Raw genomic sequence first — 22696 nt, forward strand, 5'->3', positions numbered from 1 at the left:
CAAAAACAAAGAATTTCCGCGGAAAAAATCAAATTATGTAGTGCTAGTTTTCTTGTATAGAATCATCCTATAAACCGATATTCTATGTAACTGATTTCGGCTAAACGAAACTTGAGCCAAGTAATTTTTCACGATTTTGAAATATTATTACTGTAAATTTTAATTAAATAATTACGGCAATATATAAGCAACGAAAATCGCCGCAAAAGCCCATATCTCCCATTAAAGTTTATTGCCTGTAAAATTATTAAAAAATAAATTAAGGAAGTCGCCGGATATGCCCAGACTTTCGGAACCATATAGGAACCATGGTGTTGCGGTCACGAGCCACATACAACGTTATCAAAGACGTACGTTCTAAAACAACACGGTAATTACTAATTGTAGGATAAAATACCAGACCTACGTTCTACCGGTTTGTTCATGGTTTACCTGTCCCACCGTTTGTACCATGAAACCCCACTCCATTCAACAGGTAGATCCTAAATTCAAAGTAACGCTAGTTGGTAACCATATTCCAATAGTGTATTACATTTTATGAAACAATATTCGTTCTATATTCGTTTTCTAACTCAACTGTACCAGTTATAACGTTTATCCTAGGGATATGTTTAAATTTTAAATTCAAAGTAAGTGAAGAGTGCATACTGGTTACTTTTTTATTTCAGTTTATTTCTATGGTTGTGCTTTAACAAGCTACCGTCAAAATGTTAAAGTTTCGTGAGTCACTTAACAAAAACCGATTGTCAATTATTGTTCTATATACGTTTTTTCTTAAAGGTTCATAAAATACGTGATGGTTAAGAGTGCCAGTCAATAGATATATTACAGATAGCTTCTTGGTGAGTAAGTTTATATTTAGCTGCCTGAAATTCAATTCATCATCCCACTAATGGTTTAGGTACCTTAAAAATACTTTTAATTGCTTTTAATTAACCTATTAATGAACAGTAATTTCTACTGGTTAGTTTTGCTTTTCAAATAAAATTAAGCAATTTGAGAAACCGCAGTGGCAGATGCAGATTGAAAAAAATGCAGGTTGTGATGAAATTATGGTATTGAATAACACGAAACCATTCACAATTCTCGACGCTGTTACTTTTGAAGTGTATTTGCGTAATTATTATCGGATCTTTAGCGATCTTACTCGTTTTATCTATCGGAGAATTTATCTAATCAGTTTTCGTATTGGCAAGGTAACGGCAAAAAAGATTACTAATAATTATTGAGCAGTTTATGATAAAAACAGAAAATTATTGAAGTGTTATTGAAACCATTTTCTTTTAGTTTTTCGTATATTTGGTGATTAAAAAATGTAAGTATTTTGAAAATTTATAAAAATAATTAAGAAGCTTTGAATATATTGTTAGTAAAAAGTATTACATTTTATGACAACAGAATATTATAATTAATTATTGTTTACGTAATTACTAATTTATTTAAGACATACCTGAAACTATTTAATTATGTAGTGTCGGCCTGATAGGGCTTTCAGTTTAAAATGAAGCTACTTTATAGTTTTTTTATTTTTACACACTCCGTATATTTAATAATATACCAAATGATAAAAAAACGGCGCTCAATTGGCTTGGGAATGACGATCGATGACATTCCCTATATAATTTTGCATATAAAATGAGAGCTATCTTCATTGTAAACCGTGAAAGTCATAGCTGAAGCCGAATTTTTGATTCATATTGTATTTTCATTTAATCAAAACCATGCTACAGGTTTTTTATTTGTCTTAAAATGAACTGACTGATTTTTCGAAATGAAGGTTTTTCAATCTTTTGATTATGACTGCATATGCAATATTTGCAGATTTGCTGCCTGGTATAAATTGATATGTTAATAATAAGATCAGTGTCTCTAAGAATACTATTAAAATTAAAAAAACTTTTAAATTAACTCAAAAACGGTTGGACCAATTATAATCTCTCTATCTATGATTTGTTGGATTCGTCTCCGCTAGAATAACAGAATAACTATTAAAATAATGGAAATATTCAAGGAAAAATTATATTATGGAAAATAATTTTTTAAATAAACTACATTTGGAACTCCGCCATCTTCAGCAATTATTGATAGCTTACTTCACACATTCCTCTAGCTTATTTATTAGATGTCCAGTGTAAATCAGTGACATACCTACTAGACGTTATAGAATTCAACGGAAAATAGTAGGAACATAGCATATTAAATCTAGAAAGATATTTAAATATACAGGGTGTCCTGATATTCCGTGGACATAGAACTACTACGTATTTTTGATATCAAAATAAGGTCATTGGACACAATTTACCTCTATACAAAAGTAATTCGTTTGTCGGTTAGAGGGCAGCAATTTAAAAAAAATTACATTTTTTCAAGTGCTTATGACTTTTACAAAAACATACATATGACTTTTACAGAAATCAAGAAAAAAAACTATATATATTTTCCAACTCAACCCATAACCGATTTTTTTTTCTTAAAATGGTTTCTTCTAGTATTTACTACTTTTTTTGTCTCTTGAAAAAAACGCTACCGGGCATACTTTTTGAGGAAAAAAAACTATTTTTCCGAAGTTGACTTCTAAAAAATGTTTTCACATCAATCAAATCAAGCTACGGAGGGGCATAAAGTTTATTATGTTCTAATAATCTAGTTAGCAAAAATAAGAATTTTATGTTAGTATCACAAATTATATTTAACAATAAACTTTATAAAAAGCTTAAAAAAATTAATACATCCTTAATTAGTTAACTTTCGAGTTTATATGTGATTGAGGCCCTCTAAACGACAAACGAAGAACTTTTGTGGGATGTTGCTTTTTAATACATAAAGAAAGTTAAAGAAGAATAATCTACCATTTCCATTAATAAGTAAATCTAAACAGTGCCCTTAAAAATAAAGTTCTTTTAATTAGAATATAGAATATTATATCGTGCAATTGCCAAGCCATTATAATTATTACAGAAATAAATATGTCTAATATTGATACTAACAGTTTATAACAAAATTGTTGAATAGGTGCTTAAAGAGAAACCAAATAAAATAAACTGACTTGGTTTTACTTGAGCTCCCAAAAGTTTTTATATTGGAAGAATTATGTTGCGATTGGGGGCATTTTTCACATTTATATTTTTGATGGGATAGTAAATTTAATAGTTATTTCACACACTTACCAAAGAATTTAGGTTTCAATTGGACAAGGGAAATTTTAGATTTTTTTTATTGGAAGGCAAATTTATAATTATTTTAATTCGGTGAATTTTGTTATAGAGATATAAACAGCAAACTATTTCAAATATACACGAAAATTACAATATATTTTTGTGTATATTTGGGATAGTGGCCTTAAACACTTATTGGAAAGCTTTTTATTTATGCATTTACACTTTTATTTATGCTGACACGTAGTGTCAGTTGACAAACATTATAAAATAACGTAGGTAATATTATATAATAATGTAATATTATAAAATAAAATAACGTGTAAATTATTTGTGTAATGTTTTGTTTATCACTTAGTAAATTACTAAGATTTTTTTTGTATTTCTGACTTTTAAAATACCCGAATATTCCGAATATTCAGTCAGCAAACACCGGCAATCCTTATAGTTCAGTCATTGGGGATCAAAAAAGAGGCCTGCTTGGAAACAAGTCTGGAAGTTTTGAAACTTTGCAGGTTTATAGGTTTTGGGGTCTCTAAGTAAAATCCATAAAATGCACATTGGGCCGCCATCTTGCCAAGATGGCGCTCAAAATCGGTATTTTGTAAATATCTCGAAAACTATGCGTTTTTCGCAAAAAATTGAAGAGAGCAAAATTAAAGAGAATAAAATTTCCTATGAAAAGGTTATATGAAAATTTTCGCTAAAGTCAACCGTTTAGGCACAAAATCCCTGGAAATTTTACAATTTTGCGTAAAGTATGATATCCATAATATATTCGATTTTCCGAAGTCATATGTCGATTAGTGTTCACTAAAACTAGTTTTAGTTTAGTTTCTTCAATTTTGTCATAAAACAGCGGCGTATCTTTAATTCGCTCATTAATTTATGAATAATTAATTGTCGTGCTGAACAGCATTCATTGCGAACTTTCCATCGGGTTCAGCATTGGTCTAGTTGTACCAAAGATACCGAAGAATGGGGTTGGAAGAAAACAAAAACTGTGTAAATGCAAAACCAACAACTATGGTAAAGCCTGCGGATGCAGAAAAGCAGAATTAAAATGTTCAATGATTTGTGCATATACTGCAATGGGAAATCCTGTGACAACGTCACTGAAGTGTCACTCGACGAATCCGATGAAGAGGAGTTGGACTTGCCTGTAGATATCCCTCTGGCGGCTGAAGATGAAGAGTTGGACGTATTGAGAGACCACCCTGATGAGCCCAGCACAGCAGACACGATAGACTTTGACATCAATGAGATTAATAAGTTAAAGTTTTTAATTTATCTAGTGGAGTAGGCCTCCGTTAAATGAAAGAATTAATATATAAAAACGTTAAAATAAACGTGCCATGTACTTTACCTCTTGGGTGGTGTGGAAACAAGTACACATTTTCAATAATTAAAATTAATTATTTATAAATTAATAAGCGAATTAATGATACGCCACTGTTTTATGACAAAATTGAAGAAACTAAACTAAAACTAGTTTTAGTGAACCGTAATCGACATTTGATTTCGGAAAATCGACTATACATAATATATCATATTTTACGCAAAATTGTAAAATTTCCAGGGATTTTGTGCCTAAACGGTTGACTTCATACCGATTTTGGGCGCCATCTTGGCAACATGGCGGCGCGGGCGGCAAATCTGGAAATGTGCATTTTATGGATTTTAGTTAGGGACCCTAAAACCTATAAACCTGCAAAGTTGCAAAACTTCCGGACTTTTTTCCAAGAAAAAATCCCCAATGACTGAACTATTATGCATCGCACAAGATAACGTAGGTATTGTTATTAACATAATAAACTGTTTCCTTTCTTCCTTATTTGTTGTACCACCGTCGTAGACATTTTTAATATATGTACAATGTATTGTTTTAACTCGAGAAAGTAAACATACAGCAATGTTAGACTTACAAATAATAAAAATCTATTTTTATTCTCAAAGTATAATATTTACGGAATTCTGAGTAAACAGTTTTGTAAATATTACATGCAACTTGCATTTGTTTCGTAAGAAATAGGAATTAAATATTTAATTAATGAACACTTTACTACTTTTGTCTTATACAAAGTGTATAATTTAGAAATAACAAGGGGCTGTCCTTTGCCGGAAGCACTGCGACCTGTGAGGCCTATTCTGTCGGCCTATTCCCCTTTCTATATCTGCACTCATTCTCCTATTCCTGTACCCTGCACCAACTTATGCAGGTTCTTGATAAAATGGGAGCATAGTTCCTCCGGTTCTAGCCCAGCTTTCCCAAATAAAGTCGCTTGCGATCCAGAGCCTCGCAGAAACATATTATGTGCTCCGCTGTTTCAGGATCTTTATCGCAGAGTTTGCAGCAAATACTTTCTTCATACAAGTTGAGCTTGTTCAGGTAATACTTGACAGACATGGGTTCTGCCAAGAGGCTTGTTGTAATCCGCACTTTATTCCTGCTAAGCATTGCTTGGATGTGCCTTGCTGTGACTGTGCCTCTGTCTGTTTCTCCTGTGGACATTCTGTTTTTCCCTGATCCAGAGTTTTAGTGGACTACGCGCCATACATTTCGGGTATTCCCAGTACTGGCTCTGAACCAATACAGGATGCCGATGATTCTTCTCTAGCTTGGCTCATCGACTTTTTCGTTGCCTTGAATGCCGCTGTGGCCCGGCACCCAGAATAATTCAATTCTGTTCCTTCGTACCAGAGCTCCCATCAGTTTACCTCTAGGTGTCTTATATAAGTGCAAATATTTTCAGGGCTGGTAGATCTCCATAAAAGAAATATACATATATTATGTTCTAAATTAAAAAAAAATTCAACATTTTTTTTGAAAAACACAAAATTGTGAAATCTTTTTTGGCAAAAAAGACGTATTCTTGGAATCGAAATATGGCCACTCTTAAAAATATTTTCACTAGTCAAATTATTTCCGGAAATTTTTTCGAGCTCATGAATATTTTGAAAATTATCCCGAGTCGAAGACGAGGGATAATTTTCTAAAAATATTCATGAGCGAGAAAAAATGTCCGGATTTAATTTGACCTCGTGTGGTATTCGGTAAGAAAATTCCACACCAAATTGTGTTTGAAAATCAAATAATTAAAATGTATTTTTCGATTTTTGGTCGAATTGATTATTTAGTTACTATGACAACTAAGTGACACCCAAACCATGATACAAAGAATACAAGGTATGATATTGCGCAGGCTGGTCACTACGTCACAGGTGATAAACAAAAAACAAAATTTAATTGTGTCAAAATGTGAAAATAATTTTTCAAATATCAAGCTCGATGATTTGACATAACTTTTGGGGTTATGTCCTAATTCTTCCCTCGTTTAGGTCTTTTTTTTATTAGTGGCAATTGAACAATATGGATATTTTTTTGTATGGCGTATGACGTCACAGGTGGTATGCGCAAACTGAACGAAATTGGACCCGCTATCGATCATACCTTGTTTTCTTTATACCATGCACCCAAACCTATGACCCAAACCTAAAAACTATTTCAGTTTTGAAGCTGTCAGGCGGCACGGCTTAAAAAAATGTTTCGCTTCGGTCATGAAAGCAAAGAAAATATTCGCCAGGAAATTAAGCAGTTGACACCCGCGAATACTAGTCAAGCGTATGGAAGCAGTTTACAAACTTTTATCTCAGCTTTGTAATTGAAATGTATCAAAATTATCATGTAAACAAATAAAAACCAGACTCTCCAAACCAAATCAAAAAGATATTCTGTCATTATAAACGTCAAAAAATTTCCAGTATAATTCGCTGTTGGTTACCCAGAAGGAAAAAATTTTCACTAAAATTTATCCGTTGCCATGGTGATTTGTCAAAAAAACACGTTTTGATTGGTTAAAAACTGCAGGTGTGGAATTTTCACTTAAACTCACCCTGTATATGTATAGCGCACTTACTGGCTTAGCTAAAAATGCTATTATTGTTTTAATTAAAACCAGAGTTTTTAAATTTTCGTTTCCCTCAATGGATGTCCTCTCTCGACAACTCTATATTCTCTGATCATTGAATGTGGTCATGATTTGACTCTATATGTGGTCTGCAATCCATGATTTTGATTAGTATTTGTTACCTGTCTAATTTGTAGTTAGTTATCTTAATTTTTTTCCTTTTTTATAATTTTCTGTTTCATTGGTGATATATCTAGATTTTTATTTCTGTATATTTTTTTCAACAGAGCTATAATCATTTGTGCATTAACTACATGGGTCATTAAATTAAAATCAAACAACATACTTTAGGGTCATTATGACCGGATGTCAAACAAATAACGCTAAGGTAGAGTTGAATGCACTATGGTTAGTTAAATCTAACAACTAACAACAATGAATCTTAATAACACAAGATGATGTTTATTATACAATATTGTTCTAGATAACACTAAGCCTTGTCAATTTTTCATTCATAGTAGACACAGTCCATTTTCTTAAGGAGAACAATATTAGTCTTATCTTCTATTTCTTATGTTATAAATAATAATAATAATATATAAATTTTTATATTTTGCTATTTTTCTAGGTAAATTTAAAACGAAATAACTTCTGTAGGTATTATAATTATTATACATTTTATACTTTTTAATTAATAAAAGTTGTTTTACTATTTATGTTAATTAATAATTAATGTTTATCCTTTTTTGATATGTTAATTGTTACATAAATACTACAACAAAACATCAAACTAGTGCTAGTAAATTACTACTAGATTTAAACTCTTTTATACAAAATAGCACCAGGTTTTTTTTTCCTATATTCTAAAATAAAACTCTCTATATTAATATACAGATAGTAAAAAACGGTATCAGAGTTGGCAGTGCCGTAGCTACACCTCCGGTAACCCCCGCTAACTTGGAGGCTCTCTTATATAGAGCTATTCAAATGAGCGCCGGTCGACCGGGTAAAAATTGACATTTTTTTTGCCAGGGTCTAATGCCGGAAGTTACAGGGGAGCCCAAAATCTGTAGTTACGCCACTGAGAGTCGGCTTGGACATGAAAATCGTTGTTATTTTATATGTAAAATTATAAAGTGAATGTTATCGATCTTAATTTCCAAGCCAATTCTGACGTCGTTTATTTTTCGATTATACGTTATTTTGAGTTATCTTTCTTGATTTTTCCTTTGGGTTTTCTAAATTAAACAAAAATCTCTAGCAAGTTTGGTCTGCTGACCTGTACCTACCGGGTGTTTCTCAGAAGCGGCTCACCCCCTATAGATTTTTTAATTTGCGTCTATTTCTCTATAAATAAACAAGATTTGGTAGGTCAGTGTATGACATAAATCAGAATTGATTGATGTATTCAATTGTTTTCGGTCGCTTCCTCTATCACCGGAAATGACTACTTCTATCAATATTTCTATCAAATGAAGTAAAAAATACCGAGGGTGTCATTTAAAAATGACCGAAAATAATTGAGAACGTCCATCAATCCTAATTTATCATATACTATGTAAATGTACCAAATCTCGTTATTTTATCTGAAAAAGTATTAAAGTTATAGGTGTGAGCCACTTTTGAAAAACACCCGGTATAATTAAATTTATCTCTGATAGGGTGATATGAGGATTTCATATCATGATTAATTTATTATTATTTATAACAAGAAAATAGCGTGAATCCCCGTAATTATATATTTTTTTGTTATTATTAATACAATATGATGAAAAAAAAAACGGTGTCAGCTGTGGCTATAAAATGAAGATCGCTGTCATTTTATATGTAAAATTATATGGGAGATGTAATCGATCGTCATTCTCAAACCGTTTTTTTTTCGATCCTATGATATTTCAAATAATTATGCAAATATAATTACTAATTTTTTAAAAAGTACTTTTAAGCAAACAAGCACATGAGTTAGTTGAGGTAAAATTTATAATTTCATGTTTATTACAGCAATCAAAATCAATTTTTTATGAATATAAGTTAGAGGTGTTTTAGGGTTTTTAAAATACATACGTAATTTATAACTTTATTTTTCGGAACTTTTGAAAAAATGTCTCATGACACTCGTATATTTATGGGTGTCATGCGATATTTAAACCAGGTGTTCTAGAAAGGTCTGTAAATAATCCTATCAAAAATTCTCTAGCTGTACGTAAATATATTTGAATTATTTTCCTTGGTACTATAGTAGACAATTATGACAATGCACAGAATGCACAGCGTCAATATTAATATATTTTCAAATTCTTTTGGTGGTTACTGATTTTTCGGAATTTCTTTTTTAGAATTATAATTCACCAAAGCAAAGTGAATCTAATCAAATCAACTATTAATACAATAACTTTTCTTTACTGTCCTGCAATAAATCAATTTTAAACAAAATTAAAAGCATCAATTTTCAAAATAAAAATACTTGTTGCAATGGCTATGTGAAAGGACAGTTGAATCCACGGATCTTTGCGTGCACGTCGTCCTTAGTTTTTTAACTTTAGCTCCGACAAATATTTTTTTAACCTTAGCTCCGACCATATGTCGGACTGATTCTTTAAGATGGAAAGAGAGTGTATAAATAGCTAGTTAATTGGATGTGTTAATCAAAGTTTTGTGACGTGCACCCAAAGATCTATTGATTCAACTGTATGTTCTTTTTTTCTCTAGGATTTAAACGATTTAAAAAAATGTATTTGTATGATTCAAGGATGAGAGGTTTATTTTTTTATAATTTTTGTTATTTTAGACTATTTAATTGTCAGGGGGTGAAATAAAACACTAGTGAAACTGAGTTTTAATCATTTGCTGATGATGCTAACATAACTATGTTAGGTTAGGTTAGGATAACTATCGAAACGCTCGTCCACTGTAAAAGTAAAGGTATTTTGGTGTATGTGGTGAATTCGTGTTTTATTTTGTTGTTGTAACACCAAAGGTTATCCTCAAAAAGGAAATACCACTCCTTCAACTTCCAGTTGGATGATATGCCAAGAATGTACAACTTTGAGAAACATCTCAATGTAGTATTGAGCAATAAAAAGGATTGGAAGAGAGAAACGTCTGCTCAGCAGTTAAAGACCACACCATAACTTGGTATACTGATATCTTATCTGATAGTCAAGCCAGCGTTAAAAGCGATCAACTCAGTAACAATCAATTCGAAATTGGTCAAAGATTGCATAGAGAAGCTGAATAAATTAGGCAAAGAAAACAAAGTCCTCCTACTCTGGGTGCCTGCTAACCAAGGGATAGAAGGCAATAAAAAAGCAAATGATCTAGATAGAAAAGGAGGGAACACTCCAGTAACTGGACCAGAACCGTTCTGCTTCCCAAGTGGTAACCAACTAAAGGCGGAAGTCAAGAACTTGGAAGACTCCATCTGCAACCTGGAATGGGAATCTTGCAACGGTTTAAGACACTCGAAGAAGTTTCTGAGGGCTTACGACCAAGAAAAATCAAAGATCTTCCAGGAGTTAAGTAAGAACAATCTTCGGATTGTCACGGGATTTTTAACAGAACACTGTCTCCTCACTGAACACCTCAGTAGATTGAAACTAAGAAGAAACGGCGAATGCAGATTCTGTGGAGATGGGGAGACACCACAACACCTCATCACTGAGTGCGCCGAGACGACACCCATTCGTGCCATGAACTTTGGTACGACTGATATTGGAAATGGAGAACTACCTTCTGTAAAACCGTCCCAGATACTGGCTTTTGTCAAAGCCCTGGGACTGTATGATGAGTTGTAACTCAAGAAAGGGGGATACAATATATCTGTAAGGTCGCAGTGATTAACCCCCCTCCCACTCATTCTAAATTATAAAAATTCTAACACCAAAGGTTCCAACCCCCCAACTGTAATGTCAGAGGTTAATGACAAATTACTGCATTACAATAACTATTTTTTTTAGATTTATTACATCTACTGGCAAGAATTTATTTTTTGAGAATATTCTTACTCGAAAATTTGTATAGAATATAGAAGTGTAATTGAATTTAGAATTTTTTGCTTTGATAGTTTTTGATACATCATCATTTAATCTAATTTTATAATATGCAGGTTGGTCCGAATTGTATTCTGGAAACTTTGCCAGCATATTCTGCAGATAAAAATAAGTAAAAAAGTTTGGTTTGGTCCATAAGTGTATCTCCGAATGGAATCATTTTAGGACATACATTTATACTAATTTTTTTACTTATTTTTATCTGCAAAATCTACAGAATCTTCGGACCCCTTGTATTTCTTTTTTAAGAAATTTTGAAATTGAAAAAAAAATTGATTGATTTTGATTTGACGCAGGCGCCGGTTCTTGCTAATTGTGATGACACAACATTTTTATCAATGGATATGTTACAGAAAAATATGTAAAACCGCCCTTTAATAGTAATGACCTTAGGTTGGACTTTGTTGTTACTGACAGGTCATTAAGGTAAAAATCGAAAAGTTTTATCAAAGTTGCAACATATCTGTTGCATTATTGTCTGTTACAGTAGGCAGTCCCGAAAAATCCTATACATCATTGTCCGTTTCAGATACAGAATGATTGACACTCAGACCACTCACACTCAGACCTCAGAGCAGGTGGCCTGAGGTTTCATATATTTTTCCTCTCAAACTGAAAACTGTTCTAATATTCCTATATTTGAATATGTGACAGTATATTAACAATGTAATAAACCCGCAAACATTTGATTTAGGTGTATTGAAAAATCAAATGAATTTTTGTTAAGTTATTATTATCTCCTGGTATACCGTGCCCCATATAATACATATAAGCGATTATACGGATTGCACATTATATCAGTTTATCACCTTCAGCCGGTTTATTGAAGCAATTACACACGGATTATCTCAAAACATCACGCATATCTTTTACAAACATACCTAACACATTCTCGCTCTCAGTTTTTTACCTTTTTTTCCATACAGACTCAAGAAATGGCCGAGTACATCGACTACGGCTGGAGAAACGGGGATATAATCAGCAACGATTTCAACAAGACCCACTACAAGAACATTACTTCAGCAGATCGAGACATTGCTATCAATGCCCTGAGAGGTTTGTTGAAGAAAAGTGAGGATTACGAAATCAGGAACTACGCTGAACAGGATGACAAGACGTTGCAGAAGTTTCTATTCGCCAGGAAATTTGTGCTGGAGGATAGTTTCGAGCTGATCAAGAGTTACTACGCTTACAGGAAACGGAATCCGGATATTTTTAGAGGACTCAGTTTGGAATCGTCTGACATAAGAAAGGCTTTGGAAAATGGTGAGTATATTTAATAATAAAATAACTTTAGTATTTTGATGAGCATACAGGGTGATTTTTAAAAGGCGCCCACTCCAATAAATTTAAAAGAACTGTATTGAGAAGTGTATGATATAAATATGGATTGATAAACGTGTTAAATTAGTTTCGTTCTCCTGTTTCACCGGAAATTACTACAACCTTTGATTTTTAAATGGCATCCTCAATACATTTTAATAGAAAATTATATTCTGAATAGAACTTTGAATAAGAAAACTAAGGAAGGAGCATATCAAAAATCTTAGGTCCACCGCGATATGCCTCAAATATGGCCGACTGAAATTCCGGTTTATCAGTGCCTTTCTAATTTTATTTAAAAAATGTAAAACTATGATGTAGGGTAGACGTGGGGTAGACTCAATAATATGTTGTTTTATTTGACGTTCTGAATAAATGTTGGTAGTTATTAAAATTGTTACAAAAATATATAATTCTAATAAAAATAGATATAAGTTATAATAATTATTTATTAACACAAACATCCGATACGCTACTGAAGCAGGTAAATCTGGTAAATCAAATTGACGTATCTAAATTCTTTGACATCTAATCTTTGACAAGTAGTAAATAAAAGCAAACATGCAAGAAAAAATATGTAATTAGTTAATTTAAGCGAATTTCATAAATGATCGGTTATTACACGTATGTATATTATATAGTCACTTACTAGCGAAAAGTTGTTCTATTATTTCACTCGATTTTTGCCGAGATCTACACCGCATGCTACACAACCAACTATTTTAGAGACTTTTTCGATAAACCGCGATAGTGTCACTGTTAATTTAAGTTCTGCCACAATTTCCATCTAGATTTACTACCTTTATACAACTATCAGTAGTAGAATAAATAATAAATAACATAAAATAAGCTCCGTAAAGACTGACAAATTTATAAAATTTAAAATCAAATTCAAATGTGTCAAATAAATAACGTACCGCACACAAAAAAAGACTAAATAAGAAATGATGCAAGGGCATGTAATGGGGTAAGGGAGCAGGGAAGCGAGGGGCATGTTGAAATTTGTTTGTTTAGGCTTTAAAATGTGTGGTCGCCGCACGGAGAAAAGGGAACTACATTGTACTTATTTATGGAGACGAGACCTATATAATATATCATATGTGGTATAACAAACTTAAAAAAGTAGTATTTTAAATTTCAATCTATAGTGCCATTTCCATGAAAGTATCGACAATTTGGCTCAAAAAACCATGTATGTGGCACCAAATTATACTTAAAAAAATGATTTTTCCAAATATGGTAATGAGCGACTCTCGTTCCGTTTGAAAATATTGAGTTGTGATTAAAAAATACGATTTTGGCCATCTTTTAACCGGCCAGGAAAATATATAAAATACATTAAACGATTAGATTTATTTTTCCAAAGCTCCTTGATTAAAAATTAGTGGTTTTAATACAGCTATGGCCATAGAGATTGAAATTTAAAATACAATTTTTTTAACCGAAAATGTCAAAAGTTTACATATGATATGTCATTCTATTCAGAATGTCATTGTTGTCATAAGTTGTAGTCATGTCCGGTGAAACAGGAAGAGACCGAAAGTTATTGAATATATCAAACAATACAGTCGATCATGTCATATACTAAAATAGCGAGTTTCGTTTTTTGATCTGAATAAATAAATAATATATTGTGGTAAGCCATTTTTGAAAGACGCCCGTTAAAAATAAGTCGTAATTATTCGAAACTGTAATCTTTAATGTAACTCTCTAGTTCAACACAAATTTGTTCAGCTAACACATGGGTGCCAAAAAAGGGTGAATCAAATTCAGGTGGAGATTATCTGCGACTTATGCGTGTTCAAAGTTTACAGTAAAAGAGTAAAGGACACTAACTTTATTCACAAATTTGAACAGCTTTGAACAGCACAACAAACATCTAGAATTTTTATTCAAACAGAAAACTCAATAAAAAATATTTAAACTTTTTTTGGGGTATTTTCTATTCCGCCCAGGATGTGCAAGTGCAACACATCAGCTTAAAACGGGATAAATCTTCTATGTTTATTTGATTACTTAAAAAGCGTTAGTTTTCAGTAAATAGTTGTAACAATTTTGTGTGTTCTTACTATTATATTTAATAAAAAAGGGATAAACTAAAGCAATTAACAAAGCAACACCCAAATTAGTTTTGAAGTCAAAGCACACCTATTTCTAATATCATGAATCAAACAATGCTGGGGAATGTTAAAATCGATGATAATTTTGACGACGTCAGTTTTTAGACGTCATTTACTAAAAATTGACATATAATAATAATAATAGCTCCCGTATATAGCGTATCACGCCTTGGTTTGGCATGCATTTGCTTATTACTCGCGGCAAGAGCTTTTTGGTTGAAATATGGCAACCTCGGACGGGACGAAAAACCCTATAAGTGCATGCGTTCTCAATAGGCAGTGTTGCCATTCTGTTCTCCTATAAGTAACTGTCCAGTTAACAACCTGTATAAGGAAGGTAATGTGGCTAGCACTACGCTTCAACCGCCTGTTATTACCTCAGGATTGTGAATCCCAAGTACTCATTTAAGGCTGAGTCAACTTAGGTACCCAAAATTGATATAAACCTAATTATTATAGAAAGATTAAAAAAGGATAGAATATTTTTTCTCGAATTACACCATTTAAAAATCATTTTTACTCAATTTAAAAATAAATTTCAACTTTCTTAAGGCCATTTAACGCCGTTTTTTTTTGATCATATATTCGTTTACGTTTATTAATTTTAACTAAACTGCCACTGATTTTGCGGCATTTTGCTTATAACATGTATACGAATTTTAGTAACGATTTTTAAATCAATTAATAATTTATTTATTGATACAATTTCTATTTTTTTATTTTCTAACAAGTTTCAATAATTATACAAGTCAATAGGAATATTTACTGCTTTTCCTAAAAAGAAAACGAAAAATTTTTAGTGAAATATTCCGTTGTTACTCATTAAACTAAACATATTGTTTTCAAATTAATATAAAATTTTGTAACAAAGTACATTATTGGTACGATATAGGTCATTTTTAATTAACAGATTGGTAAAAACGTTTTACTATCGTAAAAGAAACTAATAGTATTATTCAGCATTGTAAAAATTGGTGTTTTCTAATATATCATTGTTTTTTTTTTATTATTATTATTTCGCTTGACCCGATTATTTTTTTGGATTAGTTTGTATTTAGAGACTTGCTCAGTTTATGCGGATACTTAAATTAATTGTAATTTTAAATTAAATCTTTTTATTATTATTTGTTATTATTTTTCAGTACCTAGATCTTATTTATTCAGAAATAATTATTAGTGAATCATTTAAACCCATTTTTGTGTTTTTTTTTTATTTAGATTTGTTTCATTATTTGAATATTTTTATCTATACCGGGTGCGTCTCGGAAGTGGCTCATCCCTATAATTTTTTTCAGATAAAAAAGGAAATCTGGTATGTTAGTATATGACATAAATTAGTATTGATTGACGTATTCAATTGTTTTTGGTCACTTCCTGTTTCACCGGAAATGACTACAACTTTTGACTTTTAAATGGCACCCTCGGTATATTTCTACTTTATTCGAAAGAAAACGACATTCTGAGTAGAATGACATATCATATGTCAACTTTTAACGTTTTTTGCTTAAAAAAAATCATATAAATTTCAATCTAGAGTGCCATGGCTGTGTTAAAAATGCTAATTTTTAATCAAGGAGCTTTGAAAAAATAGATTTGATTGTTTAATGTTTTTCGTGTCTTGTCCCTGGCCTGTTAAAAGATATCCATTTTATATTTTTAATTATATCTCAATTTTTTCAAATGGAACAAGGGTGGTTCATTATCATATTAGGAAAAAGCATTTTCTTACGAATAATTTGGTACCATACGCTTGGTATTTCGAGTCAAATTGTTGTTATGAACAGCATGTTACAATTTCAAATAAAGCATATGCAAAAATGTCAAAAGTTGACATATGATAAGTCATTCTATTAAGAGTGTCATTTTCTATCGAATAAAGTAGAAATATATTAGAGTGCCATTTAAAAATCAAAAGTTGTCGTCATTTCCGGCGAAACAGGAAGTGACCAAAAACAATTGAATACGTCAATTAATCCTGATTTATGTCATATACTAACAAACCAAATCTCGTTTTTTATCTGAAAAATTGATAAAGTTATAGAGGTGAGCCACTTTTAAGACCCACCCGGTATTTTTACTGATATTTGAAATATATAGAAACAAAAGGGACAGAAACAAATTAAAAAATATCTTATTTAATAACCCTTTTATATATTTATGACGTTTTCAATAAAAAAAATCTTATATTTTGTCGTTTACTGTATCGCGTACAAATTTGTTAATACTTAAATGTCAACAATATAAATTTTTAAATTCAGGTTTACCAGGTGTACTAAAGGACAAAGATCGTAAAGGCCGATGCGTCTTGCTTCTGACCGGAAACAACTGGGATTGCACCAGCTACAGTTTACTGAGCATATACAGGGCGATGCTGTTCTCCTTGGAACAGCTCACCAACGAAATGCACAACCAAGCCAACGGATTCGTGGTCATCGTCGACTGGACCGAGTTTTCTTACAAACAGACGCTCTGTCTAAAACCTGCTGTCTTGAGATTGATGATTGAAGGATTACAGGTAAAATATACAGGGTATTTCAAATTCGGCTTTCTCCAAATGGATCTCGGAAACGGTAAAAGATACAGGGTGGTTTAAATTGGGGCAAAGTTTCTTGTTAGTGAGCCAAATGATAATCAGTTTAGTAAATGAATTTATTACAGTTGGGGGATGGAATTTTTGATATTACAACAGCAAAATAAAAAAAATATATATAATTCACCACAATACACCAAAATACTTTACATTTGCACTAGACGCCTGAGATTAAAACTAAGTAACTTTAAATTTTTAATGAAATATGAAATATGTATTGGTGGAGTAACCATTGCAGAGACTTTTACCTCGGAATTCAATATTACTGTGAATGTACCGTATGATCGAGAAAAAACGGCGTCAGCGTTGGCTATGAAATGAAGATCGCTGTCATTTTATATGTAAATTTATATGGGAAATGTCATCGATCGTCATTTCCCAGCCAACTGGACGCCATTTTTTTTCGATTATACGGTATTAATGTGAAACCTTCTGTATTGTGTTTTATAGATAAAATACTAAAATGTTTACTCATTTTTTTTTCGTTGCTTTTAATTTTTATGTTAGTAATTTTAGTAAATTTCTTAGTTACCTATTTCCTTCTTAATTTTTTGATTTTTAATTTTTTTCCTAAGTAAATTTATTGAATTAAATAAATCTAATGCATAAGCTATACCAATTCTGCTTATCTTCTAATCATTGATATTTTGATTGAAATCGAATTATACAGGGTGACGCGTCAAGTACGACGCGGTTTTTGCAAAGACAACAGAAGTTTCTCGAACATCCTTTCTCGATATTTTGTTTTTTGGTTCATCTCAATAACTTTATTTTTGTTGGAGATATTCGCTTTTGATGAAGTTAATATAATATAAATATAGGTATAAAAATCAGAGTCTTCTAATTTTTTTCTTCCTATTTTTTTATCATTAATTATTTCTTCATAATGTCGTTATTATTTAATGATTATTTCTATGCCTATTATGACCACATTCTCGAGTATTTGTGTTAAAAAGTTGGTAGAATTTTAAAATTCTAACAGATAATGAAACTACTTGGAAAATTATTCTTAAAATTATTCTTGTTTAAAGCCTATGTACCTACTTCTTACGTATTAAATTAAAACAATAAGGGTGAGATGTGAGGATATATGTATATGAATTTCTTGTTTTCAGGATTGTTTTCCAGCAAGATTTAAAGGTATACATTTTATTGGCCAACCATGGTATGTAGACGCCGCTTTAGCTGTAACCAAACCTTTTTTAAAAGAAGAAATTAAAGAAAGAATATTTAGCCATGGTAATAACTTGAGTACTTTGCACGAGGAAGTTCATAAGTGAGTATTATTCACAAAAATAAACGGTGTCAAGTTGGCTTGGAAATGACGACCCATGCATGACATTTTCATAAGGGAAATTAGAATAACTTTCGTTGCACATCATAATACGATCACCAGCAAACTCCATAAGACGACGCATATGGTGTCATTGATGACGTACAACAAAAGTTGTTTCAATTTCCCTACTTCATTTCCCAGCAAAGTCTGACTCCGTTTTTTATTGTATGTTATACTGTGTGTTTCTATGTAAGATTAAATATTAAAATATTAAAGGAGTGCGTAATCCAATATAAATATTTGAGTTTATAAAGTCATTTAAGAGTCTGTCCAACGAGGATGTCTCTGAAAGTGACAGTTATTGTCTGTCATTTTAATTCAAAGATAAATTGTATTTCCTGTCATTTTTTGAATGTTGTATATTATGAATGTTGTCTGTCGAAATTTTTCTAGACTCGTTGGATAGACTTCAATAATAAACTCAACATATTTTCAATGATTAAATAATCATTGAAAATATATAACTATCTAGAAGTAGAAGACTCCCTATATATATACATAGTCCCAGTCATAATACATGTATCTGTAAAATATTGCCAGGTTTTGCTAGATATTGCCAGTATATGGTATTTTGTTTTATGACTATTTTGTAACTCAACAACTTTTTTTTTATTTTAGAGATATTTTACCAGCCGAATTAGGAGGTGAAAAACCAAGCTACAATCCCGGATCTTTCTTAGAATTATTAGAAGAAAAGAATAAAATTAACTCTTGAACAGAATCTCACCTTTCCATTGAATGACAAATACGTATATGATAAGACTCTCTTTTACTGAATTGACACTGTAAGTCAACTTAATGCAAGATATACTCTATAATTTCAAGTAGCTTAATTAATCAATGATTTTTGCGCACGAATTAACATCTACATATACTAAGATGTAGATAGATGAGGTCAAGTTACATGCAGAAGACTGATTATTTATATTGTTAAAGCTTAAACATAAGTGGTTATTAAATATGTGATGAACTTGTGATTGTTGTTTTATTTTATAAATGCCCTATTTTTGTTTAATAAGAAACAGGATTATCTGAGGGTGAGTGTTATAAGACTCTACGATAATCATATTACAGCCTAATTGTATGCTTGTTTGAAGACCGACGATATTCAAATGGGATTCAAAATATAGCCAAATTTAAACTTACTATGATTATGTTTAATCGTTATGCAACCAAATATACAGCTTTTAAGGATAATGATTACGATTGGATTACGAAAATAAAAATAACCTTACTTAATCAAAACCTTGAAATGTCAGTGAATGCTCAATAATCTATTATTTTTTTAATTAGGTAAATGTATCTGAATATTAAATTGCTGAGTCTCGGTGCAAAGTACAAAAGATTCTTAATAATCTTTAAGAGATCGTAAATTATAAGCTAGTTTATGTCTGTCTATTGGCCCAAAGTGTACAAGTAAACATGGGTATAGGGAAAATAGGGCATTTTATTATTGCAGCACACTTCTGGTTTGGGTGTTATTATGATTGGAATTATGTAAAAATACCAGCTGAATTATTTGACATGGGAGACTCGAAATTAAACAGTAAAAAGCTAAAGTTTTTAACATACTGGGATGCAGTGAGTCCATTTAAAATATAGTAATAGGTGTATGTAATTTTAAAACTGTATTTTTCAGCTTCTCCAGTCAACTTTTTTTACAATTTGTTTCTTAAATGATATATTCGGTACAAATGAAAACTTCCCAAAGAAAATCCCTTTTATAAGAAAGCTCAAAGATATTGTAGGTATTCTCTTTATAAAACATTATGTTGATTTATGTTGTGTTAATTTGAAAATATTGTTTTCCTTTTACAGCTCTTACCTGCATTGGCATTCCCCATTTCAATGTTTGTAGGGATTACCTTTTGGGGGCTTTATGTAATCGATAGAGAACTGGTATTTCCACGAGCTATAGACCCATATTTCCCTTGGTGGCTGAACCATCTAATGCACACCAATATCGTGTTGTTTTCAATCACTGAAATGTTTACCTCATATAGGAAATATCCAGGAAGAAAAATTGGATTTTCGATTGTAACTACATTTATGGTAACATATTTAATATGGATTCACATTTTAAATTCCTATACAAATCGCTGGGTATACCCTGTATTAGAAGTGTTAAATTTGCCTGGAAGAATAGCGTTTTTTGCGTTTTGTCTTGTTCTAGTGATCGGATTATATATTGTAGGGGAAAAACTAAATAGTTTAAGATGGGGCACTACGCTAACGTCAAAGAAAAAGTAATTATAATACTTTTCAAAAATTTTGATACATAAATAGTAATACAGTAAGGAAGTGTGAAAATAATGCAATAATTTATAAGTGTACTTTGAAATTTATATAATTTATATTAGTTAATAATATAAAGTATTGTCATATTGTACCTAATCCATCCATAGGTGTTAAATTGTTATATTGGCCTATACAAGTCATTTTTATGAGAAAAAACATGTCAGAAGTACAAGAAATTATTGAGCTTTAAGATAATTTGATAACCATTTTTGTACATGTGTAGCTGTGATTTATATATATTTCTAAATGTTTAATTATATATAATGAAATGACAAAAATTATTGTTTTAAGAAAGGAGAGGGGAACAACTTTTTATTAATTAATGACATTTTGTAGTACCCCCTCTATTCATCTAGTCGATATTGTAGCACTTACTTTTAGAAAATTGTAGAGTAATTGTTAAGTCATTTTGAGATAAAATGAACAAGTAAATTTAAATATTAATCTCTCTCTATTTAAATTTTTTGTTATAACATTCCAGTACTTCAATAAACAGACATATTATATAGTGAAAACCCTTGTTTCATTTTATTACTTTTTGATAGTTAAGAATAGAAAAATTAAAGACCTCATTTCTTAATATTATTTATTAAAACTTATATCAGAAAACAAGTTATTTCTTGCTTGCTAAAATTATACCGTCATATTTCTGTTGGAACCATTTCATGGCATCCTCTTTAGTCAAACGATGTGGGAAACCAACTTTTCCTTGTTTCCTACGTCTGTGAGCTACATTGAATCCGGGTCTGCCCAATACAACGTAGAAATCTAAACCATAGATACCAATGCTTGGGTCATATTTGATACCCAAGTCAATGTGTTCTTGGATACCAAATCCAAAGTTACCAGATGCTAAAATAAAAACAAGTTCAGATATATAGCTATGCTTAAAAACAATGTTACAATATATTATAAGCTTAGAAATTAAATTTACCTGAGAAATTGTCCCTTCTCAATTCATATTCTCTAACTTTTAAACCTCTTTCTAAAATTTCTTCTGCCTTGGCACCTCTAACCGTACAATGGACAGCAATTTTTTCATTACGACGAATACCAAAAGATCTTACAGTGTATCTTGCTTTAGAGAAAACAGGTTGTTGACCTGTAAGTTGCTCTAATACCTAAAATAGTAAATTTTGATTAACCGAGTGAATAAAGTTACTGTTAATTGTATTGTTTACCTTAGCAGCTCTTGTGAGTCTGTCACCACTTTCTCCCACACAGATATTCAAGCATAATTTGCGAATATGCAAGTCTCTCATAACATTTTTGGATTTATCCTTAACATCCTTTTTCTCCTTCTTTGCTGCTACGGGCTATAATAACATTGTTAATAGGTTATAAATAAAACATAAAAACATATAATAGGAAACAATACTGGTTAAAGCATCTCATAATGTACACAATTTGTTGAAAAGTCTTCAAAATATGTTAAACAGTAAAAACTTTGAAGTAAAGCAAGAGTTCTTAATTTAAATTTTTCATCACTCTATTATTCTTAAACTAATAACATATACCAAAAAATATGTATGGGAATTTATAAGGAAAATTTATTAAAGTAATTTCCCATCAAATTAAAAGTGGATTTTACAAACACTATTCAGATGATTTAAAAATTTGTTTCACAAAAATATTTGAAAAATACTCACCGCCATGGTTCACTTTTGAAGGGTGATGTCAAATGTCAACAACAAAAACGTTGCCGGATTGCCGGCTTATGTCAAACGGGAATCAATATCCTGATATATATTTTTTTCCTCCTAGTGTGCTTTACCTTTAAAATATCTGCTAATATTTATTTTCTCTACCACATAAATTAAATATATTATTATATTATATTCTTTCTTGTATATTAAAACCTAATTTAAAATTTTAACGAATGCAAAAGTAGAGAAATAACATTGGCGACGCTGCATA

The 22696-nt window shown here is 31.1% G+C and overlaps 3 protein-coding genes across 7 annotated transcripts; 2 read left to right on the plus strand and 1 right to left on the minus strand.

Moving 5' to 3' along the window:
• Window positions 1–525: 525 nt before the first annotated feature.
• On the plus strand, window positions 526–19456 carry LOC115878816 (clavesin-1-like). Of its 5 annotated transcripts, none has more exons than XM_030895421.1 (6): window positions 611–629; window positions 781–842; window positions 12039–12378; window positions 16814–17070; window positions 18261–18421; window positions 19100–19456. In XM_030895421.1, the coding sequence occupies exons 3-6, from the start codon at window positions 12048–12050 to the stop codon at window positions 19194–19196; spliced, it is 846 nt and encodes a 281-aa protein (XP_030751281.1). In that variant the 5' UTR covers window positions 611–629; window positions 781–842; window positions 12039–12047; the 3' UTR covers window positions 19197–19456. The 5 variants fall into 5 exon arrangements, with proteins under 5 accessions (XP_030751283.1, XP_030751281.1, XP_030751280.1 ...); XM_030895420.1 differs by lacking the exon at window positions 611–629 and adding an exon at window positions 697–720; XM_030895423.1 differs by lacking the exon at window positions 781–842 and having other exon boundaries at window positions 526–629.
• A 267-nt stretch (window positions 19457–19723) lies between these two features.
• On the plus strand, window positions 19724–21294 carry LOC115878817 (androgen-induced gene 1 protein-like). The gene is made up of 3 exons (XM_030895424.1): window positions 19724–20062; window positions 20121–20225; window positions 20300–21294. The coding sequence occupies exons 1-3, from the start codon at window positions 19904–19906 to the stop codon at window positions 20729–20731; spliced, it is 696 nt and encodes a 231-aa protein (XP_030751284.1). The 5' UTR covers window positions 19724–19903; the 3' UTR covers window positions 20732–21294.
• A 57-nt stretch (window positions 21295–21351) lies between these two features.
• LOC115878818 (60S ribosomal protein L11) lies at window positions 21352–22551 on the minus strand. The gene is made up of 4 exons (XM_030895425.1): window positions 22429–22551; window positions 21961–22095; window positions 21714–21900; window positions 21352–21631 (listed from the first exon to the last, which is right to left on the minus strand). Exons 1-4 carry the CDS (start codon window positions 22432–22434, stop codon window positions 21393–21395), a joined length of 567 nt encoding a protein of 188 aa, XP_030751285.1. The 5' UTR covers window positions 22435–22551; the 3' UTR covers window positions 21352–21392.
• Between the last annotated feature and the right edge of the window lie 145 nt (window positions 22552–22696).

The sequence above is a fragment of the Sitophilus oryzae genome, unplaced genomic scaffold (assembly GCF_002938485.1).
Source record: "Sitophilus oryzae breed Bouriz unplaced genomic scaffold, Soryzae_2.0 scaffold_1532_pilon_pilon, whole genome shotgun sequence".
NCBI lineage: Eukaryota > Metazoa > Arthropoda > Insecta > Coleoptera > Curculionidae > Sitophilus > Sitophilus oryzae.